Here is a 27,453-nt window from a genome sequence, read left to right as displayed (position 1 = left end):
GAAAATCTCTGACAGCCAACGAACAAGTGAATAAACGAAAAAAATCTATGCTCAAAACTCCGGGAGGTTAAGTCCTAGTTGTGCACGGGTTTGCATCTCTCCATCAAGACCGATATTTTTCATCGTTGCGATGATCACTTTTTCAAATTCATCTGCAGAAAAAAAATCGATAACCGATGAGAACAGTGAGACTGCATCGATGTCACTCACCAAACAATTCCAGATAATCTTCTTCCGAAGTAGCGGAAAGGAATTTTAGAGAACTGGCACGAATTGACTCTGCGGCTGATGCGCCCGGAAGATCTCTTGCTTCTCTATTACAAATATTGGCAAACACCATTAACTGCAATTGTAAACTCATATATAACTCATAATATAGTAACAACGTTCTTCAATACTTACATCATTAAGGAACATGCAGCGAACAGCAAGAAATCGTGCTCGTGGAACCACGGCACCGCTGAGTCTTGTTTTCCCATAGTTGCTCAACCAACTCCAAAGCATCCTTATCTCGTCATCCTGTAGATTACATATTTTGGTATGAAAGTGCGGACACTAGAAACTGAGCCCAGTTGGATTTCCATGACTACGTCAGCACGAAAAAGCGGAATTAGGATCATGGATGAGTTTGGATGAAGTGAGCTAAGACCAAGATCATTGGATTACTGCCGAAAAGTGCTTCGACATTCTCGGTACGCTGGTACCGAGAATGTCGAAGCACTTTTCGGCAGTACCTGCGTTTGACCCAGAAACAGCATCTAGTTGAGATCAAATTACAATTTCGAGATTTCTCTCCTCTCCTTCTCCTTCTCCCTCTGCCTTTTTCCCTCTCTATCTTGGAACGCATTATAACCGTGATTACAAACAAATACCAAAATAGCAAAAAAAAGAAGGTCGCAACTTCTTGCAGGAATTCATAGACAAATAACAGGCTCACATACAGCGAGCTATAAGGTGCTTGGAAGGAAAATTCTTATAGGAAGGCTGTTTTTCACGCCGTTCTTAAGGACGACTAAGGGGAATAGAGCATTAACACGGTCATACTCGTAATCTACGCATGTGACCCTATCTCTTTCTGTATGTATCCGAAGAACATCAATTTCGTGGTATGTTGCCTTTAAAATTCATCAAGTTTCGCTATTTTGCGAGCTTTGCCATTTGTTCAACTGCCGCGCGCTATTGGTTCCCATGGCACACAGCTGTTCTGAGTAGACTCATAAGCTACTAGTTTATGACAGTTCACAGCTGTGCACCATTTAGAAGGAAATTGAGGATTACTGGATCACATTCTGAGGGCTTACTTACATAATGTGAAGGCTTTCAAAGAAAATAACATCACGAAGTAGTATCTTACTTTAAGAATCGAGCGGTAGTAATCTACTTCGGATAAATATAAATAACCCCATGTTCCCCAAAATCAGCCCAATTCACAATGAACATAGATATGAGAGAAGTAAATGAAAAGCTTCGTGCAACAGGATACACTTAGATCAAACGAACTAAGCCCTGCTACAATTAACTAAGCGGTTCTTCTCGAGGTAGGATTCACAACAGCTCAAATTGGATTGCAGAAGATAGCAAGAGTTTCAGAATATCACTTCGGGCACAACCGAACAGATAACTACACCAAGCTTGAGGTCGTTTTTACTCGACTATGTTATTTATAGCACTTAAACTCGAAAAAATAGCACCATATGCAACATAAATAACAAGGAAAATGAAGAAAAGGAAAAACAGAAATAATGCAAACTCACGAAAACTTGTTGAACGCTTTTTTTTCGCAGAATTTCAGAACAGAGATTGCGAATTATTGGCGTACGTTTTTTTGCACGTGCAAACTTCGTCACCTTTACGAGAGATTGAAGCAATCGAGACAGCAATACAATGAACCTGATTTGTGAGAATGCAAAATTATTTGCAACATGAAAGGTCATGATACAAGATCAAACTCACTTAGTGTAATCGCTCCAAAAAATATAAAGATCTGTTCGAGTCACTCGTTCTACTGCAAGGAATCGCTCAGCGTCTGCGATAGTGTCCAAAACATTAGCTACCAACTCATTTTTCTTCTGGAACTTCTGGAAGTGGAAATTCTGCAGTACATACAAACAAATCCTACGAGACGAACTCAGTCAAAATCTCACCCACCTTCTTCGTTGATCTTGCTTTCCGCAGCTTCTCACAGTCTGTCAGCTCTTTTTTTATAGTAGTCCAAAACTCAGTCATTTTCACTTTCTTCGTAACTTCGGGAACAGTCACTGCGGACTCAATGCGTTGCTACACAAAAAGAGCGGTAGATTGTATAAAATTATTAGAAATGGCACATCGTACATTGTACTTCTCCAGATTCCGTTTTTTGACCAGTTTTGAATACCGGTGAGTTCGTACGATTGGCTGGCAGCATTCCGGATAAGGACAAAGGGGAACATTGCATTGATCTTGAGTGGCAGCTATGTGTTTGTCGAGATACTGTTGAAAACAATAACCTTTAAGAAAAAGTACTAGAAAAAAAAACGAATCTGCACACAAAATAAAGCGGAAGGACAAGTTGAAAAATAGTAAATAAAATTTCGGACAAATCTATAAGAGTACCGTAGACAGTCTTTGATAGGATATCACTATAAAAAATGTTTAACAAGAGAAAGAAATCGAGCTGCGTCCATCGCACTCAAGTTCTCAACATTTGATGTAAAGATAATAAGGGAAGTCAGATGAAATAACAGAAATTTTAATATTATATATTTGAAATGAGTTTTAAAAAGAATATACTTTCATAATCAGAAAATTATTTGTTAAAAACTAGGTATACGGTAGCAAGAAGGCACAATATTTTTAAAGAAAAACTGTTAAATACTACATCTCACAAACCAACAAGCTTCAAAGAAAAAATTCTGCGAAAAACAGCAACCACCTTCATAACAGATTCATTTGACTTTAAGACATTGTCTTTTTTGAGTTTTGTTCACAGAAATAATTCCATTGCTGTGGATGAAAGATATTCTACAACTTCATTTCAAACTAAATAAATGTGAACACTAAATACAGCAAATAAATATGAGTTAAAGATCCAACGCAGAGCTGAAAGAAAGATCCGAATATCTTTGCTCAGAAAATCATATTTGAAAATTTGAATGAACGAGAGACACCACAGAAACAGTTCTAACTTGGTTTTCGCTGTAAATCACGTAAAAAGTGAGTCTTAATGAACTAATGAAAAATCACCTTAACTGGAAAAATATGGTGACATCCCTCAACCTCGATTATCCTTGCGAGTTTTGTGAGTGCTTCAAGGGGTCCAAGATACTGATTTATTAAGAAAACGTAGTTTTTTCTTTGACAAGTACCACATAGACCTAAAAATTCAGCAGTGGGCTAGTCAAAGTGGTGGAAGGTAGTCAGTCCTAGGTTGAACTTCATAAACGTTAGAGAACTCGTTGGATGACTCGTTACTTACGTGGACATTCCTCGTTGCACATCCCAAGACATGCGTGTCCGCACACTAACTGCAACGTACATGGTTGTTCACATGGCTTCACATCGCAAACTTCGTAGCATCTGCATAAAAGATAACTACATCTACTGAATACTACTGCGATGCCATCGCTACCCGTCGCTGTTCTACAGTGCAGACGGACCTTAATTCCCCACCCTTTTCACGCGCTGATACGAGGTTTTACAAATTACCTTATGTGGTAGTGTACTTGCTTTAAGTCCTACCTTTTTCCACAACTACGGTGTTGACAACTATTATCACACAACCTCGGACAAAGCACACACGTCTGCGCACACTTTCGCCCATACCTTATAGCCTGAGGAAACAAAAATCATTGGAGAATGCTGGTACAACAAATGCTTTAAAAAATTTAAGTGCACCTGCTCGTTACCGCTGTTTCCGCACTCCTGATGTTTACATCTTGACAAACATAAGGCTAAACAAGGCTCGCATGGAACGCCACACCTGAAAAATCCTAGATTATTTACAAAACAACCGGATTTACAAAGTACTGGACCGTTATTCTTCCGCTACTCACTATCTGTTACCCGGAGAAAAAAAGAAGAGATATAGAAGAGAGAAGAGTACTCTCCTTGCAAAACTCTAGCACCGAAGAACTGACGGAACACCACTCACTTTTTCGAACATCGATGACCACAACTCATTACTTTGCCACAGGTTGACTCGCATTTGCATCCTCCAGCTTAAGAACAGGATGGAAAAAAGTAAAAATTCTCAATAATTACACTTTGAAGCTTAAAGGCAAGTAAAGGCACTTCATGGCACTAAACCAATAAACAGCGATTCCACTAACCTACAAAGCATTCTCCGCAATTTTTCATGCACTTGTGGCCACAAGTAAGATTTTTGCCACAAACTGCAGAACAGTAGCTTGAATCAGTTCCAGCATGACATGGAATCATCACTGAATGTCCACATCGATCCAATTCACGAATCATAAGCACCTTTAAGTTAAAACATGACAGATCGCAAGTACATTTGATATCCGAAGGAAAATAAAATGAACCACTACAGTATCGATTTACTGCATGTGTTTCGATTCCTACCTTGTTCATTAGAGAGGACACGAAACTTTTGAAATTACCTGACACTGTTTTTCTGACTCATCTTCACAACAAGCGACAATAATGGAGTGTCCACATTTCAGATCGCGGCGCACTTTCTGGAGATGAATTTAGTAACACCAAATAAGAGATGTGTGGAAATTCCAATTGGTACGAGAACAACAAGAACGAAATAGCGCCCAGCCGTCAAACTTCGAAAATGAATTAATGAGAAATTAAATAAGAAAATTGTTTGGAATGAAAATGTTAAAAACAACTATTATACATATCATTTGATGTTTGAAAGTTCAATGATAGTAGCACAAGAATTACACAGAACCAGAAAGTCTGTAATAAGAAACAACCATTAAATTTACCTTCCTACAGTCGACAGTGCACGGCTGACCACACCGGTCAGCGCATTTATGGCCACACGGCAGCACTTCCTGACATGGCATCGGACATGCTTGCGTAATTTTTGCCTCGTCACATGGTATCTTCCATGTATGGCCGCAAATTTTGTTCGATAACTCCACTGGCTGGAAACCGCTTAAAATTAGGTCTATTTTTAAAACTTTTGATTATGCCTTGCTGCCAATTATGTGATGCGTTGATTATGCGCTTCTGCGCTTAGTGCTGGCTGCAGAACTGCAGTTTAAATTATTCGTTGCGTTTGCGGAACGTAACCACGAAGTAACCAGGTTGAAAACGTTTTATATTACCCAGTAAGGTCGGATACATGATGGCATCAAGAAAAACCTAAAAATATGTGCAGCAAATAAAACACCATACCTCCCGACAAACATTAGCACATGGTTTTCCACATCCATTAGAACACTGATGGCCACATTTGAGCATTTTTTCACATCTAAAAGAGCATAGTGATACAAAATCTTCTAGGAAGAAAAGAATTGAAGACAAATTTGGTATTTTACACACGGTTATACAATCCGCGGACGTCAGAAATCGGGTCCCTCTTATTCTAGATAAGGAAGTGACGCTAATCCTACACCGTATCCGTTTCACAGTAACAAAGAAACTGTAGGAATCCGAAAAAAAAAACAAAAAGTCGAAAACCACCCGGGGATATTCTTTGCTAAGGTGCAACCTATTGAAGCTAAAGACGCAGAAAATGTGAATTCATACTTTTCCTTAACGACTCGAAAAGTCCAGGACTCGGTAACAAAAACTGATGAAAAACACAGAGAAAAAAGGTGTGTCACAGAACCTTTCACCGCAAACAGCTGTAGATAATGCGGAGCAAACCACATTTGTCAAATGCCCGCAATCTAGTGCCACTGAAACTACACGCATGCAAGCACCGCATTCCTGAAGAATACAGGGATAACAAGTCGACCACATTAACCTTCTGAAATATCACCTAACCTCAGAACACAACCGTTGACAGGGATGACGGTAACGATTTTCTTTACATCGTTTCAAGCAAGACTGCAAACAAATATAGGTGAGATGATCATCGAATGGATGGCACCTGAAAAACAGCCTCAAACAAAGCCACGAAGAACAACAGACACATGTAATTTCAAAAACTACCACTAAATTTCGGTATTTACCTCCTAGGGCAACTATGACCGCATGGTAAACTCGCTCCGCAAATATCTTGACATCCACCTTCAGGCGATTTTTCAGCAAACTCTCTGGGATCTTCGATCTCCTGTGAAAGCAGCGACAGCAATCATGCAACAATTATAATTAAACATACGAATAGTTCTTACTTGTACATTTCCATGCCTTTGACATTTAATAGTCAATGTGGGACTTATAAGACCGTTTTCAAACATGCGAGTACAAATCTTGTTCCAAAAGGAGGAACACTGAGATAAGTAGCCAAAATTGCCGATAACGTACATTCCGTGCCTTGCCCGGGTCAACGCCACCGTAATTCGATTTTTAACCTAAATCATTAGTAAAACAACCCAAAATTTAGAAAAATATCAGAAACCACATAGATAGGAGATCAAATTGTTATAAAAGCAGAAGAGGATGATAAAACAAAGGAGCTAACCGCCAAGAATCCTATTCCGTCCCTCTCAGACCGCACCAACGATACAATTATTATACGGTTCTCCTTAAAAATTTACAACTGCTGTTAGCGGAAGAAATTACAGAGGTAGACATACTTTCCCCTGGTAACTGTCCACAGTTTCAACTGCAACGACAGTTCGATCATCACTTGGTCTACCAAATACATTCCCAACAGATTCACGTAATGCAGCCATTTGGGCTGAGTAGGCCGCAATCACGGTAATCTAAATACCAAATGAAAAAAATTATTTAGAATTTATAGATATGTAAAGGCGAACTAATCGAAAGTGCTACACTATAAAAAGCGCTGGCAAACAATGATCAGAAAATAAATACCTCGCTGAAGTCGATTCCTTGCATCTTCAAGTACGAAATTAGTCCCACTATCATCTTCACCTTCAAAAAGGAGATTAGCATGATTCAGGTGAAAAATTCACTTATATACAATACATAATACAAAATGTGTTCATCAGTACATCTATAGTCGGCTAAAAACAACATGATGCTCGCTGCAGTTACGTAAGTGGCCGCGCTTGAAGCGGCGCGGTGAAGCTCGCGGATGGAATCGAGGCGGAACTATTCTCGAACTGCAGCGCCGAGCTTCAAGTCGCTTTGACCCGACTATACCGTAAGGCTGAAAAGATACGGTAAACGGCAGCGGAAAAGTTTGAAGAGATGAAATTCCTCCTTCATCTTCAAAGATCGTTAACAAGACAAAGTGGAGGAAAGGAGAGATTTGAGTGTTTAATATGATCATTAAGTGCGACCTCATGATCGTTTGAGCGAGAAACCGCATCTGGCGCAGTTGTTTCCGGCTCTTCATGCATCCAAAAGAAACATCTTTTCTCCATTCCAGGTACAAATGGATAATCCAGCACAGATGTGTCGTCGATTATTCTGTAGAAATGGACTGAGTTTTCCAAAAATTTACGTGAGTGAAGATGATTTTGAAAAATACAAGTATTATTTACAATTAGTAACTAATAAATAATTAGTAAATCGTGAGTATTCAAGAGAACAAGAAATGACTTTACAAACTCACTCCGGATAAAAATAAGGTTGGATGATGTTCCTGGTTATATCAGAGTTCATTCGGTGTTGAACTTGTAGTGTGCTGTACGGGAATCCGTTCCTCACCAGGCGCTCAAACAGGGATACATCCAAGTGGTACTCACGAGCCAGTTCATATACAGCTTCAAAGTTAAAATACGGACGCTATCAATGAATTTGGCTTTAAAGCAAGAGTTTTTTGTGGAGAGATTATGGATGAGGCTCTGGTAAAAATTATTTGATCGAAGCATTTAAACACCTCCAAAAAAAATAGGGTGGTTCAAGAAGGAGTTAAAAAAGTTAGTGTCGATACGCCTTTAAATGGCCACAAGAAAAAACTATCTCTATTCAGTTGTAATTTTCATATACTTTTAAATTGACCAGAAACGAGCCAGAAAGAACGGGACCATATTAAGAAAGAACAATCCGCACATGGGTTAGGCCTTAGCTGCTGATGATCTCCAATTAAAACCATATGTTCAACGGAAGGAACAAGTGAAGCCAGAACATGAGCTTCAAACACCTGCAAAACAGTCCTTAAGGACAAAATTTCTGACAAAACAAAAAAAAAACACTAACTTCAGCAGCCTCGTCGACAATTAGAACACGACACCGAATTTTCTCTAACAATTCTTTTTCCTTAGCAGCTCCTGTCGTTGTTGCGCAAATCACCTGTACAGAAAAAAAAATACAACTACAGTTCTGCGATGAGATATGCTAGTGGGAACAACGACTCACTAGACACTTTCTCAACACCTCCACATCTCGCCAGAACTGCGCATTTTTCGCATTTTCGCAAGCAACACGATAGTTTTCAATTAAAAGTGGCAACTGCTGTTCGGTGGTATGCCGCTAGAATTTTTTTTAAATCAAAAAGACTTCTTCAATAAAAAGACTAAGAAGCAGAATTAACTAATCATACCAACTGTTTCATCCAATACATATAAAGCTCCCACCGGCGCTGTTTCGTTAAGGAAAAGAATGAATTCATATTTTCTACGTCTTTAGCTTCCATAGGTTTCACCTTAACAAAGAATATTCCAGGGAGCCACAAAGAATTCCAATCAAATAATAGCAACATACCTTAAGAATCGACTCCTTCGCATCAGCACATTCACTGACCAGCACCCTATCCAACAGCTTCTAAACCACTAATTAAGGGTTCCGCAAACAGAAAACTGTTCCCCCGTCAAGAATAATAGATGAATCTTGGTCACAAAGAAAATGGCTATGAAGTTCACCTGTACGCCAAATTTCTTGCCTTTCGTTGTAGTTTTATATTTGCTGCCTAGCAGAACAACGTTACTCTCAGCTGGGCAGTGTCTAACAATATCCCATTTCCTATCAGATAGGTACAATTCATCCAAGTCTTCTTCAACATCAATAGCCAACTGCTGAAATTTAGATGTCTACGAAAGAATACGGTCCTAAAGCAACGGTACACGTGTAAATAATGGGTCTTGCAGCAAATACTATATATATATATATATATATATATATATATATATATATATAATATATATATCAGCATTTTCAAGAAAGAAAGAACTTAATAAAATATGACTACAAAAACCATGAGCAGGCGTAACTATTTAGAGCATATTTGCTCATAAGAAATTGTTCCAACAAAATTGCTAAAAAGGTAGGCAGCACACAACGATAGAGTCAAGGATAAAAAGTAACTTTCTAGCATTTTTAATTCTATTTGATCTTACTACATCGTTGAGCCAATCCATTCTAAGTCCAACTTAATTCCTTTCAAGAAAATTCAATAATCCGCAAAATTACAGGATTTCAGCTATATACTTTCCAGAAGTAGTAGCTTTAATTTAAGGAAATAAAAGGAATACCTCCTACAATTGAACCTGCACTTAATTACAGAGAAATAAACCACCATAAACAATACAAGTTCAGCGAAACCCACATTTACATCCTCCAACAGTTTGTCCAAAGATACAGCCTCCTCCGATTCGTCGACATCAAGATCCTGAAAATTTCGATTTGTTTGGCAGGCTACGGTAAGAAATGGCAAAGCAATTGAGTAACTAAGAGACAGCCATGTACACACTCAAAGCAACAGAAAAGTAGATTGCGAGAGAAACAGGGGAAGCGCATCTCAAGAAAATAAATATTAAACTATAGGTATAACTGAGAAATATTAACAATTTTCAAGAGCAGAATTCAAACCTGAGACGTGAAATCAGTGTCGGATCCATCCTCGTCATCGTCAGGCGGAGCATCCATTTTGTTATCCCCTCTATTATAAGACTTGTCAAGCAACCAACATGCAAAAGCCTCATCGTCCTAAAAAATCAGCTCAATAATTCATGGATACGCTGTGCTACTCAAGTAGTATTCACAAGCTCACATCTAGCCCACATCCAGATGAGTCACAGTGAGTGTTCTTCCATATGGATAGCTCGACTTTGAATCGATCAGGTACGATCCTTCCTTTTGTCAGCGCTTTATAGCCGATGAGATTTCTGCAATACTGTAAATTAGTCCACCTTTGTGAGAACGTGCTAATGATACAGAGGCACCTTTTGTATATGTACAGCACCAAACTAGCTTCAGCAAGTATCAGTTGGGTATTTCTTTTGCTTTTAAATGAATTATTTAGTTCTTTAATTGTACCATCTGTGTTGATGTCGTGAGAATAGATGTTGACAAGGTCATTCTTCAAAAATCCACCCCTGAAATTTTATTAAGAGCACTACATCTACTCTAATGCAGCTAGATCAGAAGAGATGCATGAGGATTGAGAGGCAGTAGCAAGACCTAACTAAATAGGTGTGTATCTTGCCATATTGACATCTGCGCACGTTCTGACACAACTCGTGTTTCTCGAAGAACGGGTCCGCATCAGGGGCTAGCCGAGCTAATTGGGTGCAGCCGACAAGACTAGTTAAAGGCATCACCACACGAATCTACGGTGATGCGGATTTCAGGTGAGTTAGTTAGGTTTGCTGGGTCGCAGATTATAGGGAAGAGGGTGATTCCGTCCATTTCTTCCTAATTGCCGTAAAAAAACGGCCAGGAAGACACGGTTTCGGGCGTTCTGGCGCACTATTTTCTACAAGGAGTTCGAGTGGAGCGCGCCAGCCTTGTGCGGCGCCGAATCTTGGCCGTTTTTTTACGGCAATAAGGGAGAAATGGACGGAATCACCCTCTTATCCATAATCTACTATCCCTTATAAGCATACTCCACCTGAAATCTGCACCACCTCAGATTCGAGGTAGTGTAGATTCGTGGGGTGATGCCTTTAAGACAAGTTATAGCACAAACCAGTGATGACCAGTGATCCACGAACTCCAAGGTGCAATGAAATGAGTAATCAACCAGAGAACAGCTTGACGAAGAACGTTCACTCGTACAGCAAGGAAAGAAATATATCATATACATATACTATAAACATATCTCTTATATATATCTTCTTTGAAATCCGCAATTGCGTCGTTAAAGAGGCCATAACCACGAATCTGACGTAATGGGGGAGGGAGACCGTTGGACAAAATAGAGATGGGGTTGTAGATTGTAGGATCGGGGGTGGTCTCGCTCATCCCTCCATAATCGTTGTAAAAAAAAACGGTGTCAAAAACTCCGTCAAAGACTATATGAGCAAATTTTGGAATATGTCAACTGGTTTGTGTTAATTTGTCTTGCCTTCCAATTAGCTCGGGTACTTCCTGAGTGATATGATATCATGCAGCAAATCCAAACCAACTAGAGAGCACCTCTTCAAGATGTCACTCTCCGATTTCGATCCAAGACGTGCAATTAAAGGTCCTTCGTGGCAGAAATGACCCCTGTCAAAGTCCGAATACATCTAAACAATGGAATTTTGAATGGCTGCTGACAAATCCTATGCGATTTGATCTCACCTTCTCCAGAACTTTTTCAACAAACTGATCGACAGCACTATTCGTGAAAGCAATGACCAACATTGGCTCCGTAATCCCCCAACGTGATCGATTTTGAAGTATTACACTAGCAATTTCAGCTCCAATGAAAGTTTTTCCTAATAAAAAAAAAGTGCTCAAAAAAGTCACCTAGCCATGGAGCTTCAGAAATTTCCAAAAACGCACCTGTTCCAGGAGGGCCCTGGATGATAGCAATTTCGTTGGTGATCGCTTTAATAAGCGCATTACGTTGACTATTATCCAATGTTGAAGGTTTGTACTCCTCGTCTAGCTTGTCCAGCTTAAATAATGGCGAACTTTGCAACTATCAGAAAAACTGCTTGGGGATCGAATGTCGATATTCTCAAAGTCAAAACGAATTGGATGCAGAAACAATCAATCAAAATGATTGAAGTCTCAGGTATTTTGGAAAGCAATCCTTAGTTACTGAAGTGAGAACAAACCCTACGAAATTGGAAACATATATAAAATACAGCAATGGAGTTTTTCCCCACCAGTTTTATAGAGTACAGAGAACACGTGTACTTGGTTCTCTTCAAAAACAACAATTTTTACGAAATGTTATACAAGGTAGTCAGAGAAAGACACTCACCTCGTAGATTTTACCCTCTATTTTCACTCGTTCCAATTCTGTAAAAGAAAAGTATATAAAAGATGTGTGCACAAATTTTGCATGAATGACCTTGTCGTATTAGATACGAAAGACAACGAAAAGAGAAGGAAAAAGCGATTGGAAGTCGATAATCGCATGTGGGAATTTAAAACGGAGTTCTATAATTCCATAAGATTGCTTTAATCTTCTTGCAAAATTCAATGGAACGACACAAAGTTCTTTTTACAAAGTGAATTCACCGAACGACTCGAAAATAATTATCAATATCAATCAGTATCGTTCCGTCTGAACACATGTAGAGAGTAATAATTTTCTCATACTTACCGTACGCATTGATAACACCAACTTTCTTCTTTGTTAACGATGTATCTAGTTCCTCTTCAAGATCGCTACTGAAACATGTTGTTTTTTCTTCAAAATAACGTTAAAACCGCATACACAACTTCGATGTTTGCTAAATCAAGTGCAATTTTGTTTGTAATTAGCTGGTAATTGTTGCATCAGTTCTATTTGTTTCAAGATACTGTTTTACAATTCTATCTCAGTTCATTCAATTTCTTTGTTGCTCTACTTTCGATTCATGGCACCAGATGTAAAGTTTTGGTTTTTGACTGCAACTACTTCACTTCACAGGTAGATGTAGCTTTTTTTGGAAAGGAAAAGCAGATAATTTGGTGGTCTAGACTAAACCCTATCTCAGTTACTAAGGATCTGAAGCAGAGGAAGTCACCAGCACACTAGCACGGAATGCATGAATAGACCAATGTATAGTAAGCTTTGGAGAAAACCCCAAATACAATTCAGATTATCCTTGATGTCATGTTATAAGAAAAAAAAAAAGATTATGTTCATTGCAAGCAACCAACAATACCAAATTTAGGCAATCATCAACTTTAAATGAGCAAAAATGTTGAACATATTTTCCCCATAATGAAAATTTGGAAAAAATACCGCCATGTAGTTCGCTCTCGAATTGGAAATACACTATTGGGGCTATGAACAGTCTGTTCAGGAATGGAGGAAAATATGAAGACAACGATTGAGTTTGGAACTTACTCGTATGCAGTTTTGCTTTTCGCGATTTTCGCCCTAGCACCTTGTCGAATATTCTCGTAATATTTCTGAAATTTATACTATAACTAAGTGTGATAACACCGAACAACAACATTTCGCTAAAATGTGCGTGCGCTTTCAATTTAACAGCTAAAATAAAAGCAGTGATGCTGAAAGGTACTATATGTCGTACTCACTATAGCAACAGGTTAAAGGTAAAAGAAAATTTGACACAGAAATGTGAAAACAATTTGGAACTGTCTTCACCCTTCTGCCATTTATGCATCAATCAATACACATAGTTTGGAAGAGGATTGAACAAAGCTATCTCTCAGAATTTTACAACGGAACGCTACCCTTCCATAAAACTTCTCACAAACTCCAAAGAACAGAAACATATTAAAGACGTATTGGCATTTCTTGGATGAAATTAATCGAATGTGCTTACCCTTATTTCTAAATCTTCTACAATATCTTCTACATTCTCATCAATCCTCATGTAAAACGGCTTCCGTACATCACATTTGCCGTAGACAATATATCGCTCGAAAGGGATAGGGCTGTACGGAGTAAAACTCTACAACGAAAAGTTTCAAAAAAGAAAATTACGATAATGACACTTCTTACACAAAGAATAGACAGCTCACAAGCGTTCGACTTCTAATACGCAATGCTTTACCTTTAGTGCCACGAGCACATATCGGTAAGCGATAAAATAGCTCTGTGGGTCAGCTATCTGGTAAGAACGATCCTTTACAATTGTACCATCCTCATCCATGAAAGTGAAAGCGATGGTCCCATCTTCTTCCTTGAAAACGAGCAGTTCTAATAGTACCTCCTTGATGAATATTTTCACGTACAGTTTTATCCCGCTCTACGATCTGTGCTAGCTGATAGTCCTCTTGAAACCCATCTGAAGACAAGCAAACTACTTGGCCAAAAATAAGATTTCGAGACAGTGCAGGATGACTTCTTGATTCTTCCTAGAAACAACAAATTTTTCAAAGTCTATTTGAAATAAGAATGAGGTGAGTGACCTACCGTAAGTCTTGCAAATCTACACAATGTTCCATCGATCGTGCGCACTTGGAGTCCTTCCAATCCTTCTATTTTGAAGATAAGAAGATCTGAGGTGACTTCATCGAAGTCTTCGCTCAGTTTTTGGTAGCGAGTGGCACCTTAATCCTGAGTTATTGCGGAACTACTGATACTCGAATCCTCTCTATTCTCACTAATTCGGTCCATTCTCAGCCAGTGTGAGCTGCTAGATTCTCTAGCAAGGAAAAATATGACCACAACAAAATACACGCTTACCAGTGCGTTTGTACACAGCTATACCATCTCTAAGCGGACTAATCAAATCCTCTCGAAATAGACGGTACATTATATCCAAATAATGAGCAGCATCGTTGTACATGCCGTCAATTATGGCGCGTCTGAGATATGAGGGTTCTGGAAGAGCGTATTGCCTTGATAACTTAATACTAACTCGACTCTTTTTTAAACTCATAATTTTCCAAATGCATACAAAACAAATTGAAAAAATAGATAGTTCAGAACGAAATTGACCAGCAGAGAGGTTGGGTGCAGCTACCAGCAACCTGTACGAGTAAGTGAAAACGCATGAAGGAATTACCAGCATTATAGATGTCCTTTTTCAGTGGCATCTCCGTCAACTCTCGATAGTCACACGGCGGCTGCTGCTTCTCGCTGTCTTCCCAAAGAGGAGATGCAAACAGCACTTCTGCCACATTGCTCACAAAATCTGGCCTGAAAGAAGAGAATGTAATGCTCATAAGACAAAAAAAAATAATAGGCGAAAAAATTAAAATAGAATCCTTCAACAGGAATGAAAAACTAAACATGCTAAGCAATGCTAAAAGCTGTTAGGCAGAGTACTGCTACTGCACTGACTCCAAGAAAACACGACTGTAAAATGCGAATGAGCCAGAAAAAAGTGAAATAATGCAACGATGTAGAACTCCACCTTCCCTCCGCATGGTTGATACACTGATAAGTAAACACTTCGCGCAGTAAATAAATGAGCGGATTCTGGGCTACTTCAATCACCACTTCGATCTAATGCAAGCAATCACAATAAAACTCACTTCCCTTCATCCTTAGCCCTGGCAAACGGATCCGTGCCAGCAGTTGAGCTAGGTAAGTAATCGTCGGAAATACCACGTGTTTTTTTTTTTTTTTTTTTTTTTTTTTTTTTTTTTTTTTTTTTTTTTTTTTTTTTTTTTAAAAATTTTTTTTTTTTTTTTTTTTAATTTTTTTTTTTTTTTACACCCCTTTTTTTTTTTGGTTTTTTTTTTTTTTTTTTTTTTTTTTTTTTTTTTTTTTTTTTTTTTTTTTTTTTTTTTTTTTTTTTTTTTTTTTTTTTTTTTTTTTTTTTTTTTTTTTTTTTTTTTTTTTTTTGGGTTGTTTTTTTTTTTTTTTTTTTTTTTTTTTTTTTTTTTTTTTTTTTTTAATTTTTAACTTTAACTGGTTGGGGTTGAATTAATTTAAAAAAAAAAAAAGAGTTAGGTTTTGTTTTTTCTTTATTAATTTTTATTAGGTTTCCACTCATAAAAAAAATAAAGGTGATTTTTTTTTTATTTTTTTTTTTTTTTTTTTTTTTTAAAAAAAAAAAAAAAAAAAGAACCCCAAGGGGCGGGGGTTGAAAAAAAATTTGTAGATTTGGAAAAATTAAGGGGAGGTCACTCACCTCATTCTTATTTCAAATAGACTTAAAAAATTTGTTGTTTCTAGGAAGAATCAAGAAGTCATCCTGCACCGTCTCGAAATCTTATTTTTGGCCAAGTAGTTTGCTTGTCTTCAGATGGGTTTCAAGAGGACTATCAGCTAGCACAGATCGTAGAGCGATAAAACTGTACGGAAAATATTCATCAAGGAGGTACTATTAGAACTGCTCGTTTTCAAGGAAGAAGATGGGACCATCGCTTTCACTTTCATGGATGAGGATGGTACAATTGTAAAGGATCGTTCTTACCAGATAGCTGACCCACAGAGCTATTTTATCGCTTACCGATATGTGCTCGTGGCACTAAAGGTAAAGCATTGCGTATTAGAAGTCGAACGCTTGTGAGCTGTCTATTCTTTGTGTAAGAAGTGTCATTATCGTAATTTTCTTTTTTGAAACTTTTCGTTGTAGAGTTTTACTCGTACAGCCCTATCCCTTTCGAGCGATATATTGTCTACGGCAAATGTGATGTACGGAAGCCGTTTTACATGAGGATTGATGAGAATGTAGAAGATATTGTAGAAGATTTAGAAATAAGGGTAAGCACATTCGATTAATTTCATCCAAGAAATGCCAATACGTCTTTAATATGTTTCTGTTTTTGGAGTTTGTGAGAAGTTTTATGGAAGGGTAGCGTTCCGTTGTAAAATTCTGAGAGATAGCTTTGTTCAATCCTCTTCCAAACTATGTGTATTGATTGATGCATAAATGGCAGAAGGGTGAAGACAGTTCCAAATTGTTTCCACTGTGTCAAATTTTCTTTTACCTTTAACCTGTTGCTATAGTGAGTACGACATATAGTACCTTTCAGCATCACTGCTTTTATTTTAGCTGTTAAATTGAAAGCGCACGCACATTTTAGCGAAATGTTGTTGTTCGGTGTTATCACACTTAGTTATAGTATAAATTTCAGAAATATTACGAGAATATTCGACAAGGTGCTAGGGCGAAAATCGCGAAAAGCAAAACTGCATACGAGTAAGTTCCAAACTCAATCGTTGTCTTCATATTTTCCTCCATTCCTGAACAGACTGTTCATAGCCCCAATAGTGTATTTCCAATTCGAGAGCGAACTACATGGCGGTATTTTTTCCAAATTTTCATTATGGGGAAAATATGTTCAACATTTTTGCTCATTTAAAGTTGATGATTGCCTAAATTTGGTATTGTTGGTTGCTTGCAATGAACATAATCTTTTTTTTCTTATAACATGACATCAAGGATAATCTGAATTGTATTTGGGGTTTTCTCCAAAGCTTACTATACATTGGTCTATTCATGCATTCCGTGCTAGTGTGCTGGTGACTTCCCTGCTTCAGATCCTTAGTAACTGAGATAGGGTTTAGTCTAGACCACCAAATTATCTGCTTTTCCTTTCCAAAAAAAGCTACATCTACCTGTGAAGTGAAGTAGTTGCAGTCAAAAACCAAAACTTTACATCTGGTGCCATGAATCGAAAGTAGAGCAACAAAGAAATTGAATGAACTGAGATAGAATTGTAAAACAGTATCTTGAAACAAATAGAACTGATGCAACAATTACCAGCTAATTACAAACAAAATTGCACTTGATTTAGCAAACATCGAAGTTGTGTATGCGGTTTTAACGTTATTTTGAAGAAAAAACAACATGTTTCAGTAGCGATCTTGAAGAGGAACTAGATACATCGTTAACAAAGAAGAAAGTTGGTGTTATCAATGCGTACGGTAAGTATGAGAAAATTATTACTCTCTACATGTGTTCAGACGGAACGATACTGATTGATATTGATAATTATTTTCGAGTCGTTCGGTGAATTCACTTTGTAAAAAGAACTTTGTGTCGTTCCATTGAATTTTGCAAGAAGATTAAAGCAATCTTATGGAATTATAGAACTCCGTTTTAAATTCCCACATGCGATTATCGACTTCCAATCGCTTTTTCCTTCTCTTTTCGTTGTCTTTCGTATCTAATACGACAAGGTCATTCATGCAAAATTTGTGCACACATCTTTTATATACTTTTCTTTTACAGAATTGGAACGAGTGAAAATAGAGGGTAAAATCTACGAGGTGAGTGTCTTTCTCTGACTACCTTGTATAACATTTCGTAAAAATTGTTGTTTTTGAAGAGAACCAAGTACACGTGTTCTCTGTACTCTATAAAACTGGTGGGGAAAAACTCCATTGCTGTATTTTATATATGTTTCCAATTTCGTAGGGTTTGTTCTCACTTCAGTAACTAAGGATTGCTTTCCAAAATACCTGAGACTTCAATCATTTTGATTGATTGTTTCTGCATCCAATTCGTTTTGACTTTGAGAATATCGACATTCGATCCCCAAGCAGTTTTTCTGATAGTTGCAAAGTTCGCCATTATTTAAGCTGGACAAGCTAGACGAGGAGTACAAACCTTCAACATTGGATAATAGTCAACGTAATGCGCTTATTAAAGCGATCACCAACGAAATTGCTATCATCCAGGGCCCTCCTGGAACAGGTGCGTTTTTGGAAATTTCTGAAGCTCCATGGCTAGGTGACTTTTTTGAGCACTTTTTTTATTAGGAAAAACTTTCATTGGAGCTGAAATTGCTAGTGTAATACTTCAAAATCGATCACGTTGGGGGATTACGGAGCCAATGTTGGTCATTGCTTTCACGAATAGTGCTGTCGATCAGTTTGTTGAAAATACGCAAGCGATTGAGCTCAAAGCGGTATGAAGAAGCGAAGCGGTTAGGATCGCGGAGGGACCCTTGCTAGCACTTTCAGTCGTTGCAGTTCGTGATTGTCCCACTTCAATCACAAATTGCAGCTTCACCGCGCCACTTCGAGTGTGGATGCTTCTGCAATTACACGACCTACAGGTCTTTTGACCCGACTATATCTGCCAGAGGAAGAACGTACGCTGCGGCGAGCATATCTCCCGCACATTCGGTTGGCAAAAGTTAGGATTTTTGGCTTGAATGTAGCCATCCCTCATAAACGAAACCGGAAAGGGGCGGCCGTAGGATCTGAGTGGAGATTCTTGAGACGTGAACTACCTAGCGAAGCTCAATGAGATGCATGTGCTAGCTGCTTCTATAAACATCTTTAAGCAGGAATTAGAAGAAGAGTTTAAAAAACAACAACGAAATGGCTGCACGGAAAAAGGTTACCCTGCTATTCATGTGTTCGGACCTTATCAAAGTAGGTATCCAACAGCTGATAACGAGCTCCGAATTGATTTGTTTAGGCTTTTGCGTAGTAAACATTTTTTTGGAGTTGATTAGTTTATGTCTCTCAAACTGTTTTCTTATTTAGTTGTAGCGTTTTCAAATCAGTAATAGAAATATTAATATTGGGTATTGTGAAAGTAGCGTTTATTGTAGGTATAAAAAATCCTTAACTACAAAGACGAAAAGATTAATAAACAAGGAATTCTTAACACTTATAACACCGGAAATAGACTTAAGTATACTGTATGCGATGCTTGTCGGTTTCACTCTTTCATAATGCAATTTGCACTTTAGAAATAGACCTGAACTTTAGAAATGAACGAAATTATTCTCGAGATCATGTTCTACTAAAAAGAATTTCCTTCTTAGTAGAATATAGTCGTCGTGGGATCCCATTCATTCAGGTGAGCGCGCGAAATTGCGCAGCGCATGCTATTTCTCTGCTTTTCGCATATTTCCTCACTTCTCTACCCTTTTCCAATCTGGCCTATTTTATGTGTTGGAAGCGTTCGGCGGTGGATTACAGCTTCTAATGTCTGTCCTGTAATAATTGTCATTTTTTCAAATAAGAGTATGGAAAGGAAGAACAAGAAAAACCTCCAATAAAAAAAAGAATCCTAGATCTAGTAGGGTCAAAACGACACGAAACACAGTGCTGTTGCATAAGCGGTTGCGCTCAAAGCGCTTTGGTGTAGCGTAGCGGTTAGGATCGAGTGGGGACCCATGCTAGGACCTTTCACCTCTGTAATCCGCGATGGTCCCAACTCGATTCTAATGGCTATTTCCACAGCGTCGCTTACGCAACTGCACCTTGATTCATATCGTTTTGATCCGACTGCATGTACTGTAGCTCATTCTGGGACAATCCTTTAACTTATGGTCGATCCAGACTAACGTTTGCTAAGAAGGTTTTAGAGTGATGCCATTGTTTGTAGCTAGTACTGTATTATTGTAATTGAAAGTTGAATCATGAGGCTCATCGTATTATGTTGTCACTGGTCTTGCTTTGAACTCATTCAGTAATTTCACTTTCTGCGTGGAATATTTTTTTTTCCACAACTTGTCTATTGTTCAATGAGCATGACGTATTTCATGTTTATTCTGTCCTGTGTCGCTTACATGTAACATCGTGGAGACTGATCTTGATTCATAGGCTTGGTAGCCATAATATATAGGATCGCTTCGCTTCTGCGTGTTTTATTTGTTTGCACCTTTCCTTATCCTGCAAACAATTCAATCTCAACATAAATGTACTCTTCCTGCTTCGTGCCAGCGTTTTAATGTTCGTGACACTATTTAGAGCACAAAAGTTCTGAAAAATGTCGTTGAAAGTAGAGCAATGCATCACTTCACTGCAATCCGCACCAGCTGGGACGACAGTTCATCGATTGGTGTCGTTGACAAGGGAACGAATTGCGTTCAAGGTGAAATTATCTGAATTTCTAAGCAATAATTTCTAAGGAACATATTTCAGTTTTGATTTTTAAACTTTTATTTTTATGCCCGCTAATTTTGCAGTTTCAATTTTACCCTTTAGAACTATGCTGCACAATCATTTCTAATTTTTTTCAAATTAGTTTACGAAGAAAGGAAACGACGAGCTGTCTGAGCCGAAAATTTGATGGCTGGAAAAGTGAGAGGAAGAATTTGGTGCTACCCATGTTTTTTTTTTTCATTCTGGCTATCGAATAGCACCATTGCAAAACTTTCGACCCAGCAAGGACTCGAACCTTGAATCTTCGGTTTAGGAGACCGACGCCTTATCCATTAGGCCACAGGGCCACCCGCAGTGAGTGGCGAGATTTCCCTTCTACAATTTTCTCTGAAAATCGCTAGCAACATCTTAATTACTTGGATAAACTGCAGTCAGCTTACATTGGAATGTTCCATTTTCAGTTTTCTTCGGTTTTTTTAATTCTAGGTTACCAATTACCATTATGTTTGTTTCCATGTGTTTTCTTTTCTGCTATTATACATAGCTGTAATTTCAGCACAAAAAGACCAAAAAAGGAACGTAAACATGAATTTTTTAGGTTTTGATCTTCAAGGAATTTTAGCATTGCTGGAAGGTTCCTGTATCTCGGTATCCGTGAAATAAAAATGCTGCCTTTTGCACAAATTGAAACTTTTTGTAGAGGCCATTGTATCCTTGTATACAATAATTCCTCTTCTTTAAGGTCGAAATCAGTGAAAAATCAAGACATTACGTGGTGTATCCGATAGAAGGATTCATCGACAGTGGAGAAATGGTCAGGCTGACAGTCAGGCCGACCACAAATAAATTTACTCCTGCTAACCTCGTGATCAGATGGGCAGAGACTGACGACGACGTTGTTGATGTGCTGATGGCATTGAGAGGGAATGGCCGAGCCGGTCAGATAATTCATCCTTTGAATCCGAGGAACCACTGTGATGAAGTGCGATATCCGTCTGCTTTATTGAAAGTCGATGACGATGAGTGGGCGGATGCACGAAGATCGTGGTTATTAGTAAAATTTGGCTATGCAACTGTTGCGATAAGGGACGAAAACGTGATATGGTGAGTGTTCAGACATAAGCAGTTCTTTATACACCAGTAGCCAAGATAATAATAATGTGAACGGCTCTTCATAGGTAATGATTTGAAGCAATCATTCCCTTCAAATTATAGGAAATGATCGTTTGTGGTGCGCTACGCACACATATTCTTCTGAGATCGTTAGTAGGCCGAAGAAAACAGCAGGAAAATGTGAATAATTTTCGCGAATGTTGCAGAAAGTTATGGGAAAGAATAAGAAGTTAGTAAAATTACTGATGACGCCCTTGCGACATACTATACATTCTTCAATCTTACTCATAATTGTAGCTTTTCGTTTGCGTTCTTTTCTATTACTGTTAAGGATACTAGGCTAAAAAGTAAAGTTTTGCCACTGTTTATTGCGTACTTGCCTACTTTCAGAGTAGTGCTTGAAAATCACAACCACATCAAGTCAATCACAAATCGCTTTTGTCATGTCTTCTCCTTTATTTTTTTTTCAAACACATGAATCCACATTTCGTTACGGTATCAGGAAATATGGATATAGTGTACCTGAATCGTCTTTTAGTTGAGGGTGGAAGAGGTGCTCATCAATTTGGATGCGTTTTTTTAAACTACTCCCATTGTTACAGGAAAGCTGTTTCGAAAATCACTGAAGAGCTGAGTTCCAATCACATTTTTCTTGAAGATAGACCACTATTCTGCAGTCTTTCATGCCTTAGCGAGAAACAGGTGACTCGAATTGGTAGACACTTCCCTTGATTTCTCATTTTCTGGTTTCTTTGGTGGTTCTAGTTCTGAGTTTTCGATCGTCGAAAGTTTGTTACCTACAGATTGTGAATGATATCTGGAATCATCTCCAAGCAGCGAAACCGGGTAGCTATCCGGTTCTTTTACTTATTGATGACTGTAAGTTCATTTAGATTAATCAAGAAATGATCGATGTGGAACTACTGCATGTGTTACAGATCATGGCAGATTTACCAACCTTATAAAACACCATTTCTCAAAACACATGTATATTTTTCAACTGAGCGGCGAAGAAGTGGTTGATATCGCTGCAAGTTCCGAGGAGAGACCGTTCGTGGAGTTGAGGTATTTTGGTCTGGTAGGGTGACTTTTTTCGCATTTTGAGATAATTGCTATCTTAAGTGGGTGGTGCCGAGAGTTCACCTCGCTCGTAATGCAGTCTGAAGAAGAGAAATTGCAATCATCTAACTTTTCTTCGAAGTAAGTGCCAAGAAAATAGTTTCCTATTTTTGATGAAGTCACGAATTGCAGATCACAAATTTGATAAAGTCACAACTTTGTATTAACTTTTAGTTTTCCAGTCTAGGCGGTGCATATTTTCCCAACGAAGAGCCTCCAGATCGAGATCTCATGCGTGACGATCAACAGCGCGATTCATACGGTACACATGGGAGACCTCCGGACAATCCACATCATATTTATGAAGAAGTCCCAAATGGTCGGCACCGACCTCATGGAGAATATCAAGATGATCGGTATACCTATAGTCAGAAGTGGGAGGAGCAGAGCAGCACTCATGAAGAAAATCTGAGGTATTTCTATAGTACTCAAGAGATCTTTTAGACGATTTTTGCTCAATTTGAAGACAATCTCGACAAGGCTCACATGAAACGTCCCCAGACGACTCTCGTTACGCATCTTGGGACAATCACAGCAATTTGGACTATGTCTGGAGTGAAACGTCCAGCGAAGAAATTGATGACTGTGGTAGGTGGTTTCTTCGTCACAGTTTCCAAAAATTTTTGGTGACCAATCATAGCTTTTTGTGGTCTGTGTACTTTATCTCATGCTAATTTTTCTATATTGCAGGATCTTCTGATAGTACGAAGATAGCCACTTCTCACGATATAGAATTAGCATTGGTCTACGCGAGAGATAATCGTTCAGACGGAAATATCGTCAGTATTTTACGATTTGATTCTCCGAAGACAAACCTATCTAGTGAGCTTTCCAGTCATTATACCTCGCTGCCCCTTCTTTTTTCAATCGGATAACATCGCCGTTTCGTGATATGGTTCCAAATATCAAGTTAATGCAACTCGTCAATATTGCATGTTCTACCGGAAGTGATTTGCCCGAAGTTTACAATGCCTCTCGTCGTATTATTCAGTCTATAGTTTCGTCAAGGTGCGCAAAAGCTTTTCTTCTTCGTCTTTCTTCTAAAGGTCAGATATTGATGAGCTGTCAAACTGCAGCGATAAGCAAACACCTTTTTTACTTATTAAGCAATAGTTGTTTGTTTTTTAACTTCTTTCCTCTACATCTGTATTGACAGATACATCCAGAATGTTTGCGACTGGTTCGGCTATCCTGCCACTGAAGATCCCCGTACTTGGAACAATGAGCTATGTGACTTTCTTGTATCTATCATGACTCTCTTCTCAACTATTGATAATTACGGGTGTTATGGGAAAGAAACAGTATGTTGCAAATGAAGTTTTCTTTTCTTCAATATTTCATATGTTTTACCTTCTAGTGTACTGCATGGAAAACCTACTACAGTGTTCTTACTGCGCTTCCAGAAGTGTTTTGGAGTGAAATGCCCGCACGCAATTGGCTGGAAGAAATGGCCGTGTCTTTAAAAGTGAGATTTAGCTGTAAGCTGTACTTATAATCTATTTTGTTTTTGACGCTGTACTGTCACTGTGCGTTTTTTTTTTCTTCTGTAGCATTTTGGTGATACTCGGCGAGATTGTCTTCAAATTGAGCAAAAATCGTCTAAAAGATCTCTTGAGTACTATAGAAATACCTCAGATTTTCTTCATGAGTGCTGCTCTGCTCCTCCCACTTCTGACTATAGGTATACCGATCATCTTGATATTCTCCATGAGGTCGGTGCCGACCATTTGGGACTTCTTCATAAATATGATGTGGATTGTCCGGAGGTCTCCCATGTGTACCGTATGAATCGCGCTGTTGATCGTCACGCATGAGATCTCGATCTGGAGGCTCTTCGTTGGGAAAATATGCACCGCCTAGACTGGAAAACTAAAAGTTAATACAAAGTTGTGACTTTATCAAATTTGTGATCTGCAATTCGTGACTTCATCAAAAATAGGAAACTATTTTCTTGGCACTTACTTCGAAGAAAAGTTAGATGATTGCAATTTCTCTTCTTCAGACTGCATTACGAGCGAGGTGAACTCTCGGCACCACCCACTTAAGATAGCAATTATCTCAAAATGCGAAAAAAAGTCACCCTACCAGACCAAAATACCTCAACTCCACGAACGGTCTCTCCTCGGAACTTGCAGCGATATCAACCACTTCTTCGCCGCTCAGTTGAAAAATATACATGTGTTTTGAGAAATGGTGTTTTATAAGGTTGGTAAATCTGCCATGATCTGTAACACATGCAGTAGTTCCACATCGATCATTTCTTGATTAATCTAAATGAACTTACAGTCATCAATAAGTAAAAGAACCGGATAGCTACCCGGTTTCGCTGCTTGGAGATGATTCCAGATATCATTCACAATCTGTAGGTAACAAACTTTCGACGATCGAAAACTCAGAACTAGAACCACCAAAGAAACCAGAAAATGAGAAATCAAGGGAAGTGTCTACCAATTCGAGTCACCTGTTTCTCGCTAAGGCATGAAAGACTGCAGAATAGTGGTCTATCTTCAAGAAAAATGTGATTGGAACTCAGCTCTTCAGTGATTTTCGAAACAGCTTTCCTGTAACAATGGGAGTAGTTTAAAAAAACGCATCCAAATTGATGAGCACCTCTTCCACCCTCAACTAAAAGACGATTCAGGTACACTATATCCATATTTCCTGATACCGTAACGAAATGTGGATTCATGTGTTTGAAAAAAAAATAAAGGAGAAGACATGACAAAAGCGATTTGTGATTGACTTGATGTGGTTGTGATTTTCAAGCACTACTCTGAAAGTAGGCAAGTACGCAATAAACAGTGGCAAAACTTTACTTTTTAGCCTAGTATCCTTAACAGTAATAGAAAAGAACGCAAACGAAAAGCTACAATTATGAGTAAGATTGAAGAATGTATAGTATGTCGCAAGGGCGTCATCAGTAATTTTACTAACTTCTTATTCTTTCCCATAACTTTCTGCAACATTCGCGAAAATTATTCACATTTTCCTGCTGTTTTCTTCGGCCTACTAACGATCTCAGAAGAATATGTGTGCGTAGCGCACCACAAACGATCATTTCCTATAATTTGAAGGGAATGATTGCTTCAAATCATTACCTATGAAGAGCCGTTCACATTATTATTATCTTGGCTACTGGTGTATAAAGAACTGCTTATGTCTGAACACTCACCATATCACGTTTTCGTCCCTTATCGCAACAGTTGCATAGCCAAATTTTACTAATAACCACGATCTTCGTGCATCCGCCCACTCATCGTCATCGACTTTCAATAAAGCAGACGGATATCGCACTTCATCACAGTGGTTCCTCGGATTCAAAGGATGAATTATCTGACCGGCTCGGCCATTCCCTCTCAATGCCATCAGCACATCAACAACGTCGTCGTCAGTCTCTGCCCATCTGATCACGAGGTTAGCAGGAGTAAATTTATTTGTGGTCGGCCTGACTGTCAGCCTGACCATTTCTCCACTGTCGATGAATCCTTCTATCGGATACACCACGTAATGTCTTGATTTTTCACTGATTTCGACCTTAAAGAAGAGGAATTATTGTATACAAGGATACAATGGCCTCTACAAAAAGTTTCAATTTGTGCAAAAGGCAGCATTTTTATTTCACGGATACCGAGATACAGGAACCTTCCAGCAATGCTAAAATTCCTTGAAGATCAAAACCTAAAAAATTCATGTTTACGTTCCTTTTTTGGTCTTTTTGTGCTGAAATTACAGCTATGTATAATAGCAGAAAAGAAAACACATGGAAACAAACATAATGGTAATTGGTAACCTAGAATTAAAAAAAACCGAAGAAAACTGAAAATGCAACATTCCAATGTAAGCTAACCGCAGTCTATCCAAGTAATTAAGATGATGCTAGCGATTTTCAGAGAAAATTGTAGAAGGGAAATCTCGCCACTCACTGCGGGTGGCCCTGTGGCCTAATGGATAAGGCGTCGGTCTCCTAAACCGAAGATTCAAGGTTCGAGTCCTTGCTGGGTCGAAAGTTTTGCAATGGTGCTATTCGATAGCCAGAATGAAAAAAAAAAACATGGGTAGCACCAAATTCTTCCTCTCACTTTTCCAGCCATCAAATTTTCGGCTCAGACAGCTCGTCGTTTCCTTTCTTCGTAAACTAATTTGAAAAAAATTAGAAATGATTGTGCAGCATAGTTCTAAAGGGTAAAATTGAAACTGCAAAATTAGCGGGCATAAAAATAAAAGTTTAAAAATCAAAACTGAAATATGTTCCTTAGAAATTATTGCTTAGAAATTCAGATAATTTCACCTTGAACGCAATTCGTTCCCTTGTCAACGACACCAATCGATGAACTGTCGTCCCAGCTGGTGCGGATTGCAGTGAAGTGATGCATTGCTCTACTTTCAACGACATTTTTCAGAACTTTTGTGCTCTAAATAGTGTCACGAACATTAAAACGCTGGCACGAAGCAGGAAGAGTACATTTATGTTGAGATTGAATTGTTTGCAGGATAAGGAAAGGTGCAAACAAATAAAACACGCAGAAGCGAAGCGATCCTATATATTATGGCTACCAAGCCTATGAATCAAGATCAGTCTCCACGATGTTACATGTAAGCGACACAGG

General features: G+C 38.5%; 3 protein-coding genes across 7 annotated transcripts; 1 reads left to right on the top strand and 2 right to left on the bottom strand.

Annotated features, from left to right (window-relative positions):
- Window positions 1-51: 51 nt before the first annotated feature.
- On the bottom strand, window positions 52-15,955 carry RB195_008690 (uncharacterized protein; the record flags this gene model as incomplete). 2 transcript variants are annotated; one of them, XM_064195313.1, is made up of 49 exons in its annotated part: window positions 52-152; window positions 211-343; window positions 403-519; window positions 1,755-1,890; window positions 1,954-2,078; window positions 2,149-2,277; window positions 2,332-2,469; window positions 3,223-3,353; window positions 3,455-3,555; window positions 3,718-3,809; window positions 3,874-3,958; window positions 4,130-4,196; window positions 4,308-4,458; window positions 4,599-4,676; window positions 4,935-5,096; window positions 5,350-5,425; window positions 5,786-5,886; window positions 5,944-6,049; window positions 6,132-6,232; window positions 6,294-6,473; window positions 6,584-6,646; window positions 6,699-6,827; window positions 6,940-6,999; window positions 7,371-7,500; window positions 7,646-7,796; window positions 8,086-8,176; window positions 8,233-8,325; window positions 8,392-8,505; window positions 8,576-8,677; window positions 8,737-8,796; window positions 8,895-9,047; window positions 9,578-9,640; window positions 9,841-9,957; window positions 10,022-10,136; window positions 10,194-10,346; window positions 11,389-11,480; window positions 11,536-11,672; window positions 11,740-11,854; window positions 12,167-12,204; window positions 12,512-12,579; window positions 13,244-13,308; window positions 13,689-13,817; window positions 13,920-14,048; window positions 14,101-14,223; window positions 14,282-14,418; window positions 14,555-14,692; window positions 14,877-15,010; window positions 15,349-15,396; window positions 15,951-15,955. In XM_064195313.1, 49 exons carry the CDS (start codon window positions 15,953-15,955, stop codon window positions 52-54), a joined length of 5,262 nt encoding a protein of 1,753 aa, XP_064046458.1. The 2 variants fall into 2 exon arrangements, with proteins under 2 accessions (XP_064046458.1, XP_013307720.2); XM_013452266.2 differs by lacking the exons at window positions 15,349-15,396; window positions 15,951-15,955 and having other exon boundaries at window positions 14,877-15,036.
- Window positions 15,956-16,196: 241 nt separating this feature from the next.
- RB195_008689 (uncharacterized protein) lies at window positions 16,197-24,660 on the top strand (the record flags this gene model as incomplete). 3 transcript variants are annotated; one of them, XM_064195312.1, is made up of 19 exons in its annotated part: window positions 16,475-16,525; window positions 16,900-16,964; window positions 17,625-17,692; window positions 18,000-18,037; window positions 18,350-18,464; window positions 18,530-18,678; window positions 19,060-19,150; window positions 20,515-20,603; window positions 21,357-21,718; window positions 22,330-22,429; window positions 22,531-22,606; window positions 22,666-22,792; window positions 22,850-22,927; window positions 23,029-23,259; window positions 23,313-23,434; window positions 23,537-23,625; window positions 23,682-23,854; window positions 24,003-24,147; window positions 24,204-24,341. In XM_064195312.1, 19 exons carry the CDS (start codon window positions 16,475-16,477, stop codon window positions 24,339-24,341), a joined length of 2,307 nt encoding a protein of 768 aa, XP_064046456.1. The 3 variants fall into 3 exon arrangements, with proteins under 3 accessions (XP_064046457.1, XP_064046456.1, XP_064046455.1); XM_064195310.1 differs by lacking the exons at window positions 16,475-16,525; window positions 16,900-16,964; window positions 17,625-17,692; ... (2 more) ...; window positions 18,530-18,678; window positions 19,060-19,150 and adding an exon at window positions 24,397-24,660 and having other exon boundaries at window positions 20,499-20,603; window positions 24,204-24,311; XM_064195311.1 differs by lacking the exons at window positions 19,060-19,150; window positions 20,515-20,603; window positions 21,357-21,718; ... (8 more) ...; window positions 24,003-24,147; window positions 24,204-24,341 and adding exons at window positions 16,197-16,327; window positions 18,777-19,022 and having other exon boundaries at window positions 16,414-16,525.
- Window positions 24,446-27,239, bottom strand: RB195_008688 (uncharacterized protein; the record flags this gene model as incomplete). 2 transcript variants are annotated; one of them, XM_064195309.1, is made up of 7 exons in its annotated part: window positions 24,446-24,707; window positions 24,809-24,886; window positions 24,945-25,071; window positions 25,131-25,206; window positions 25,308-25,407; window positions 26,019-26,380; window positions 27,135-27,239. In XM_064195309.1, 7 exons carry the CDS (start codon window positions 27,237-27,239, stop codon window positions 24,446-24,448), a joined length of 1,110 nt encoding a protein of 369 aa, XP_064046453.1. The 2 variants fall into 2 exon arrangements, with proteins under 2 accessions (XP_064046453.1, XP_064046454.1); XM_064195308.1 differs by having other exon boundaries at window positions 24,703-24,715.
- Between the last annotated feature and the right edge of the window lie 214 nt (window positions 27,240-27,453).

This window comes from Necator americanus, chromosome III (assembly GCF_031761385.1).
Source record: "Necator americanus strain Aroian chromosome III, whole genome shotgun sequence".
Taxonomy (NCBI): domain Eukaryota; kingdom Metazoa; phylum Nematoda; class Chromadorea; order Rhabditida; family Ancylostomatidae; genus Necator; species Necator americanus.
The sequence above is the reverse complement of the archived record's forward strand: the minus strand, read 5'-3'. Positions and strand labels throughout refer to the sequence as shown.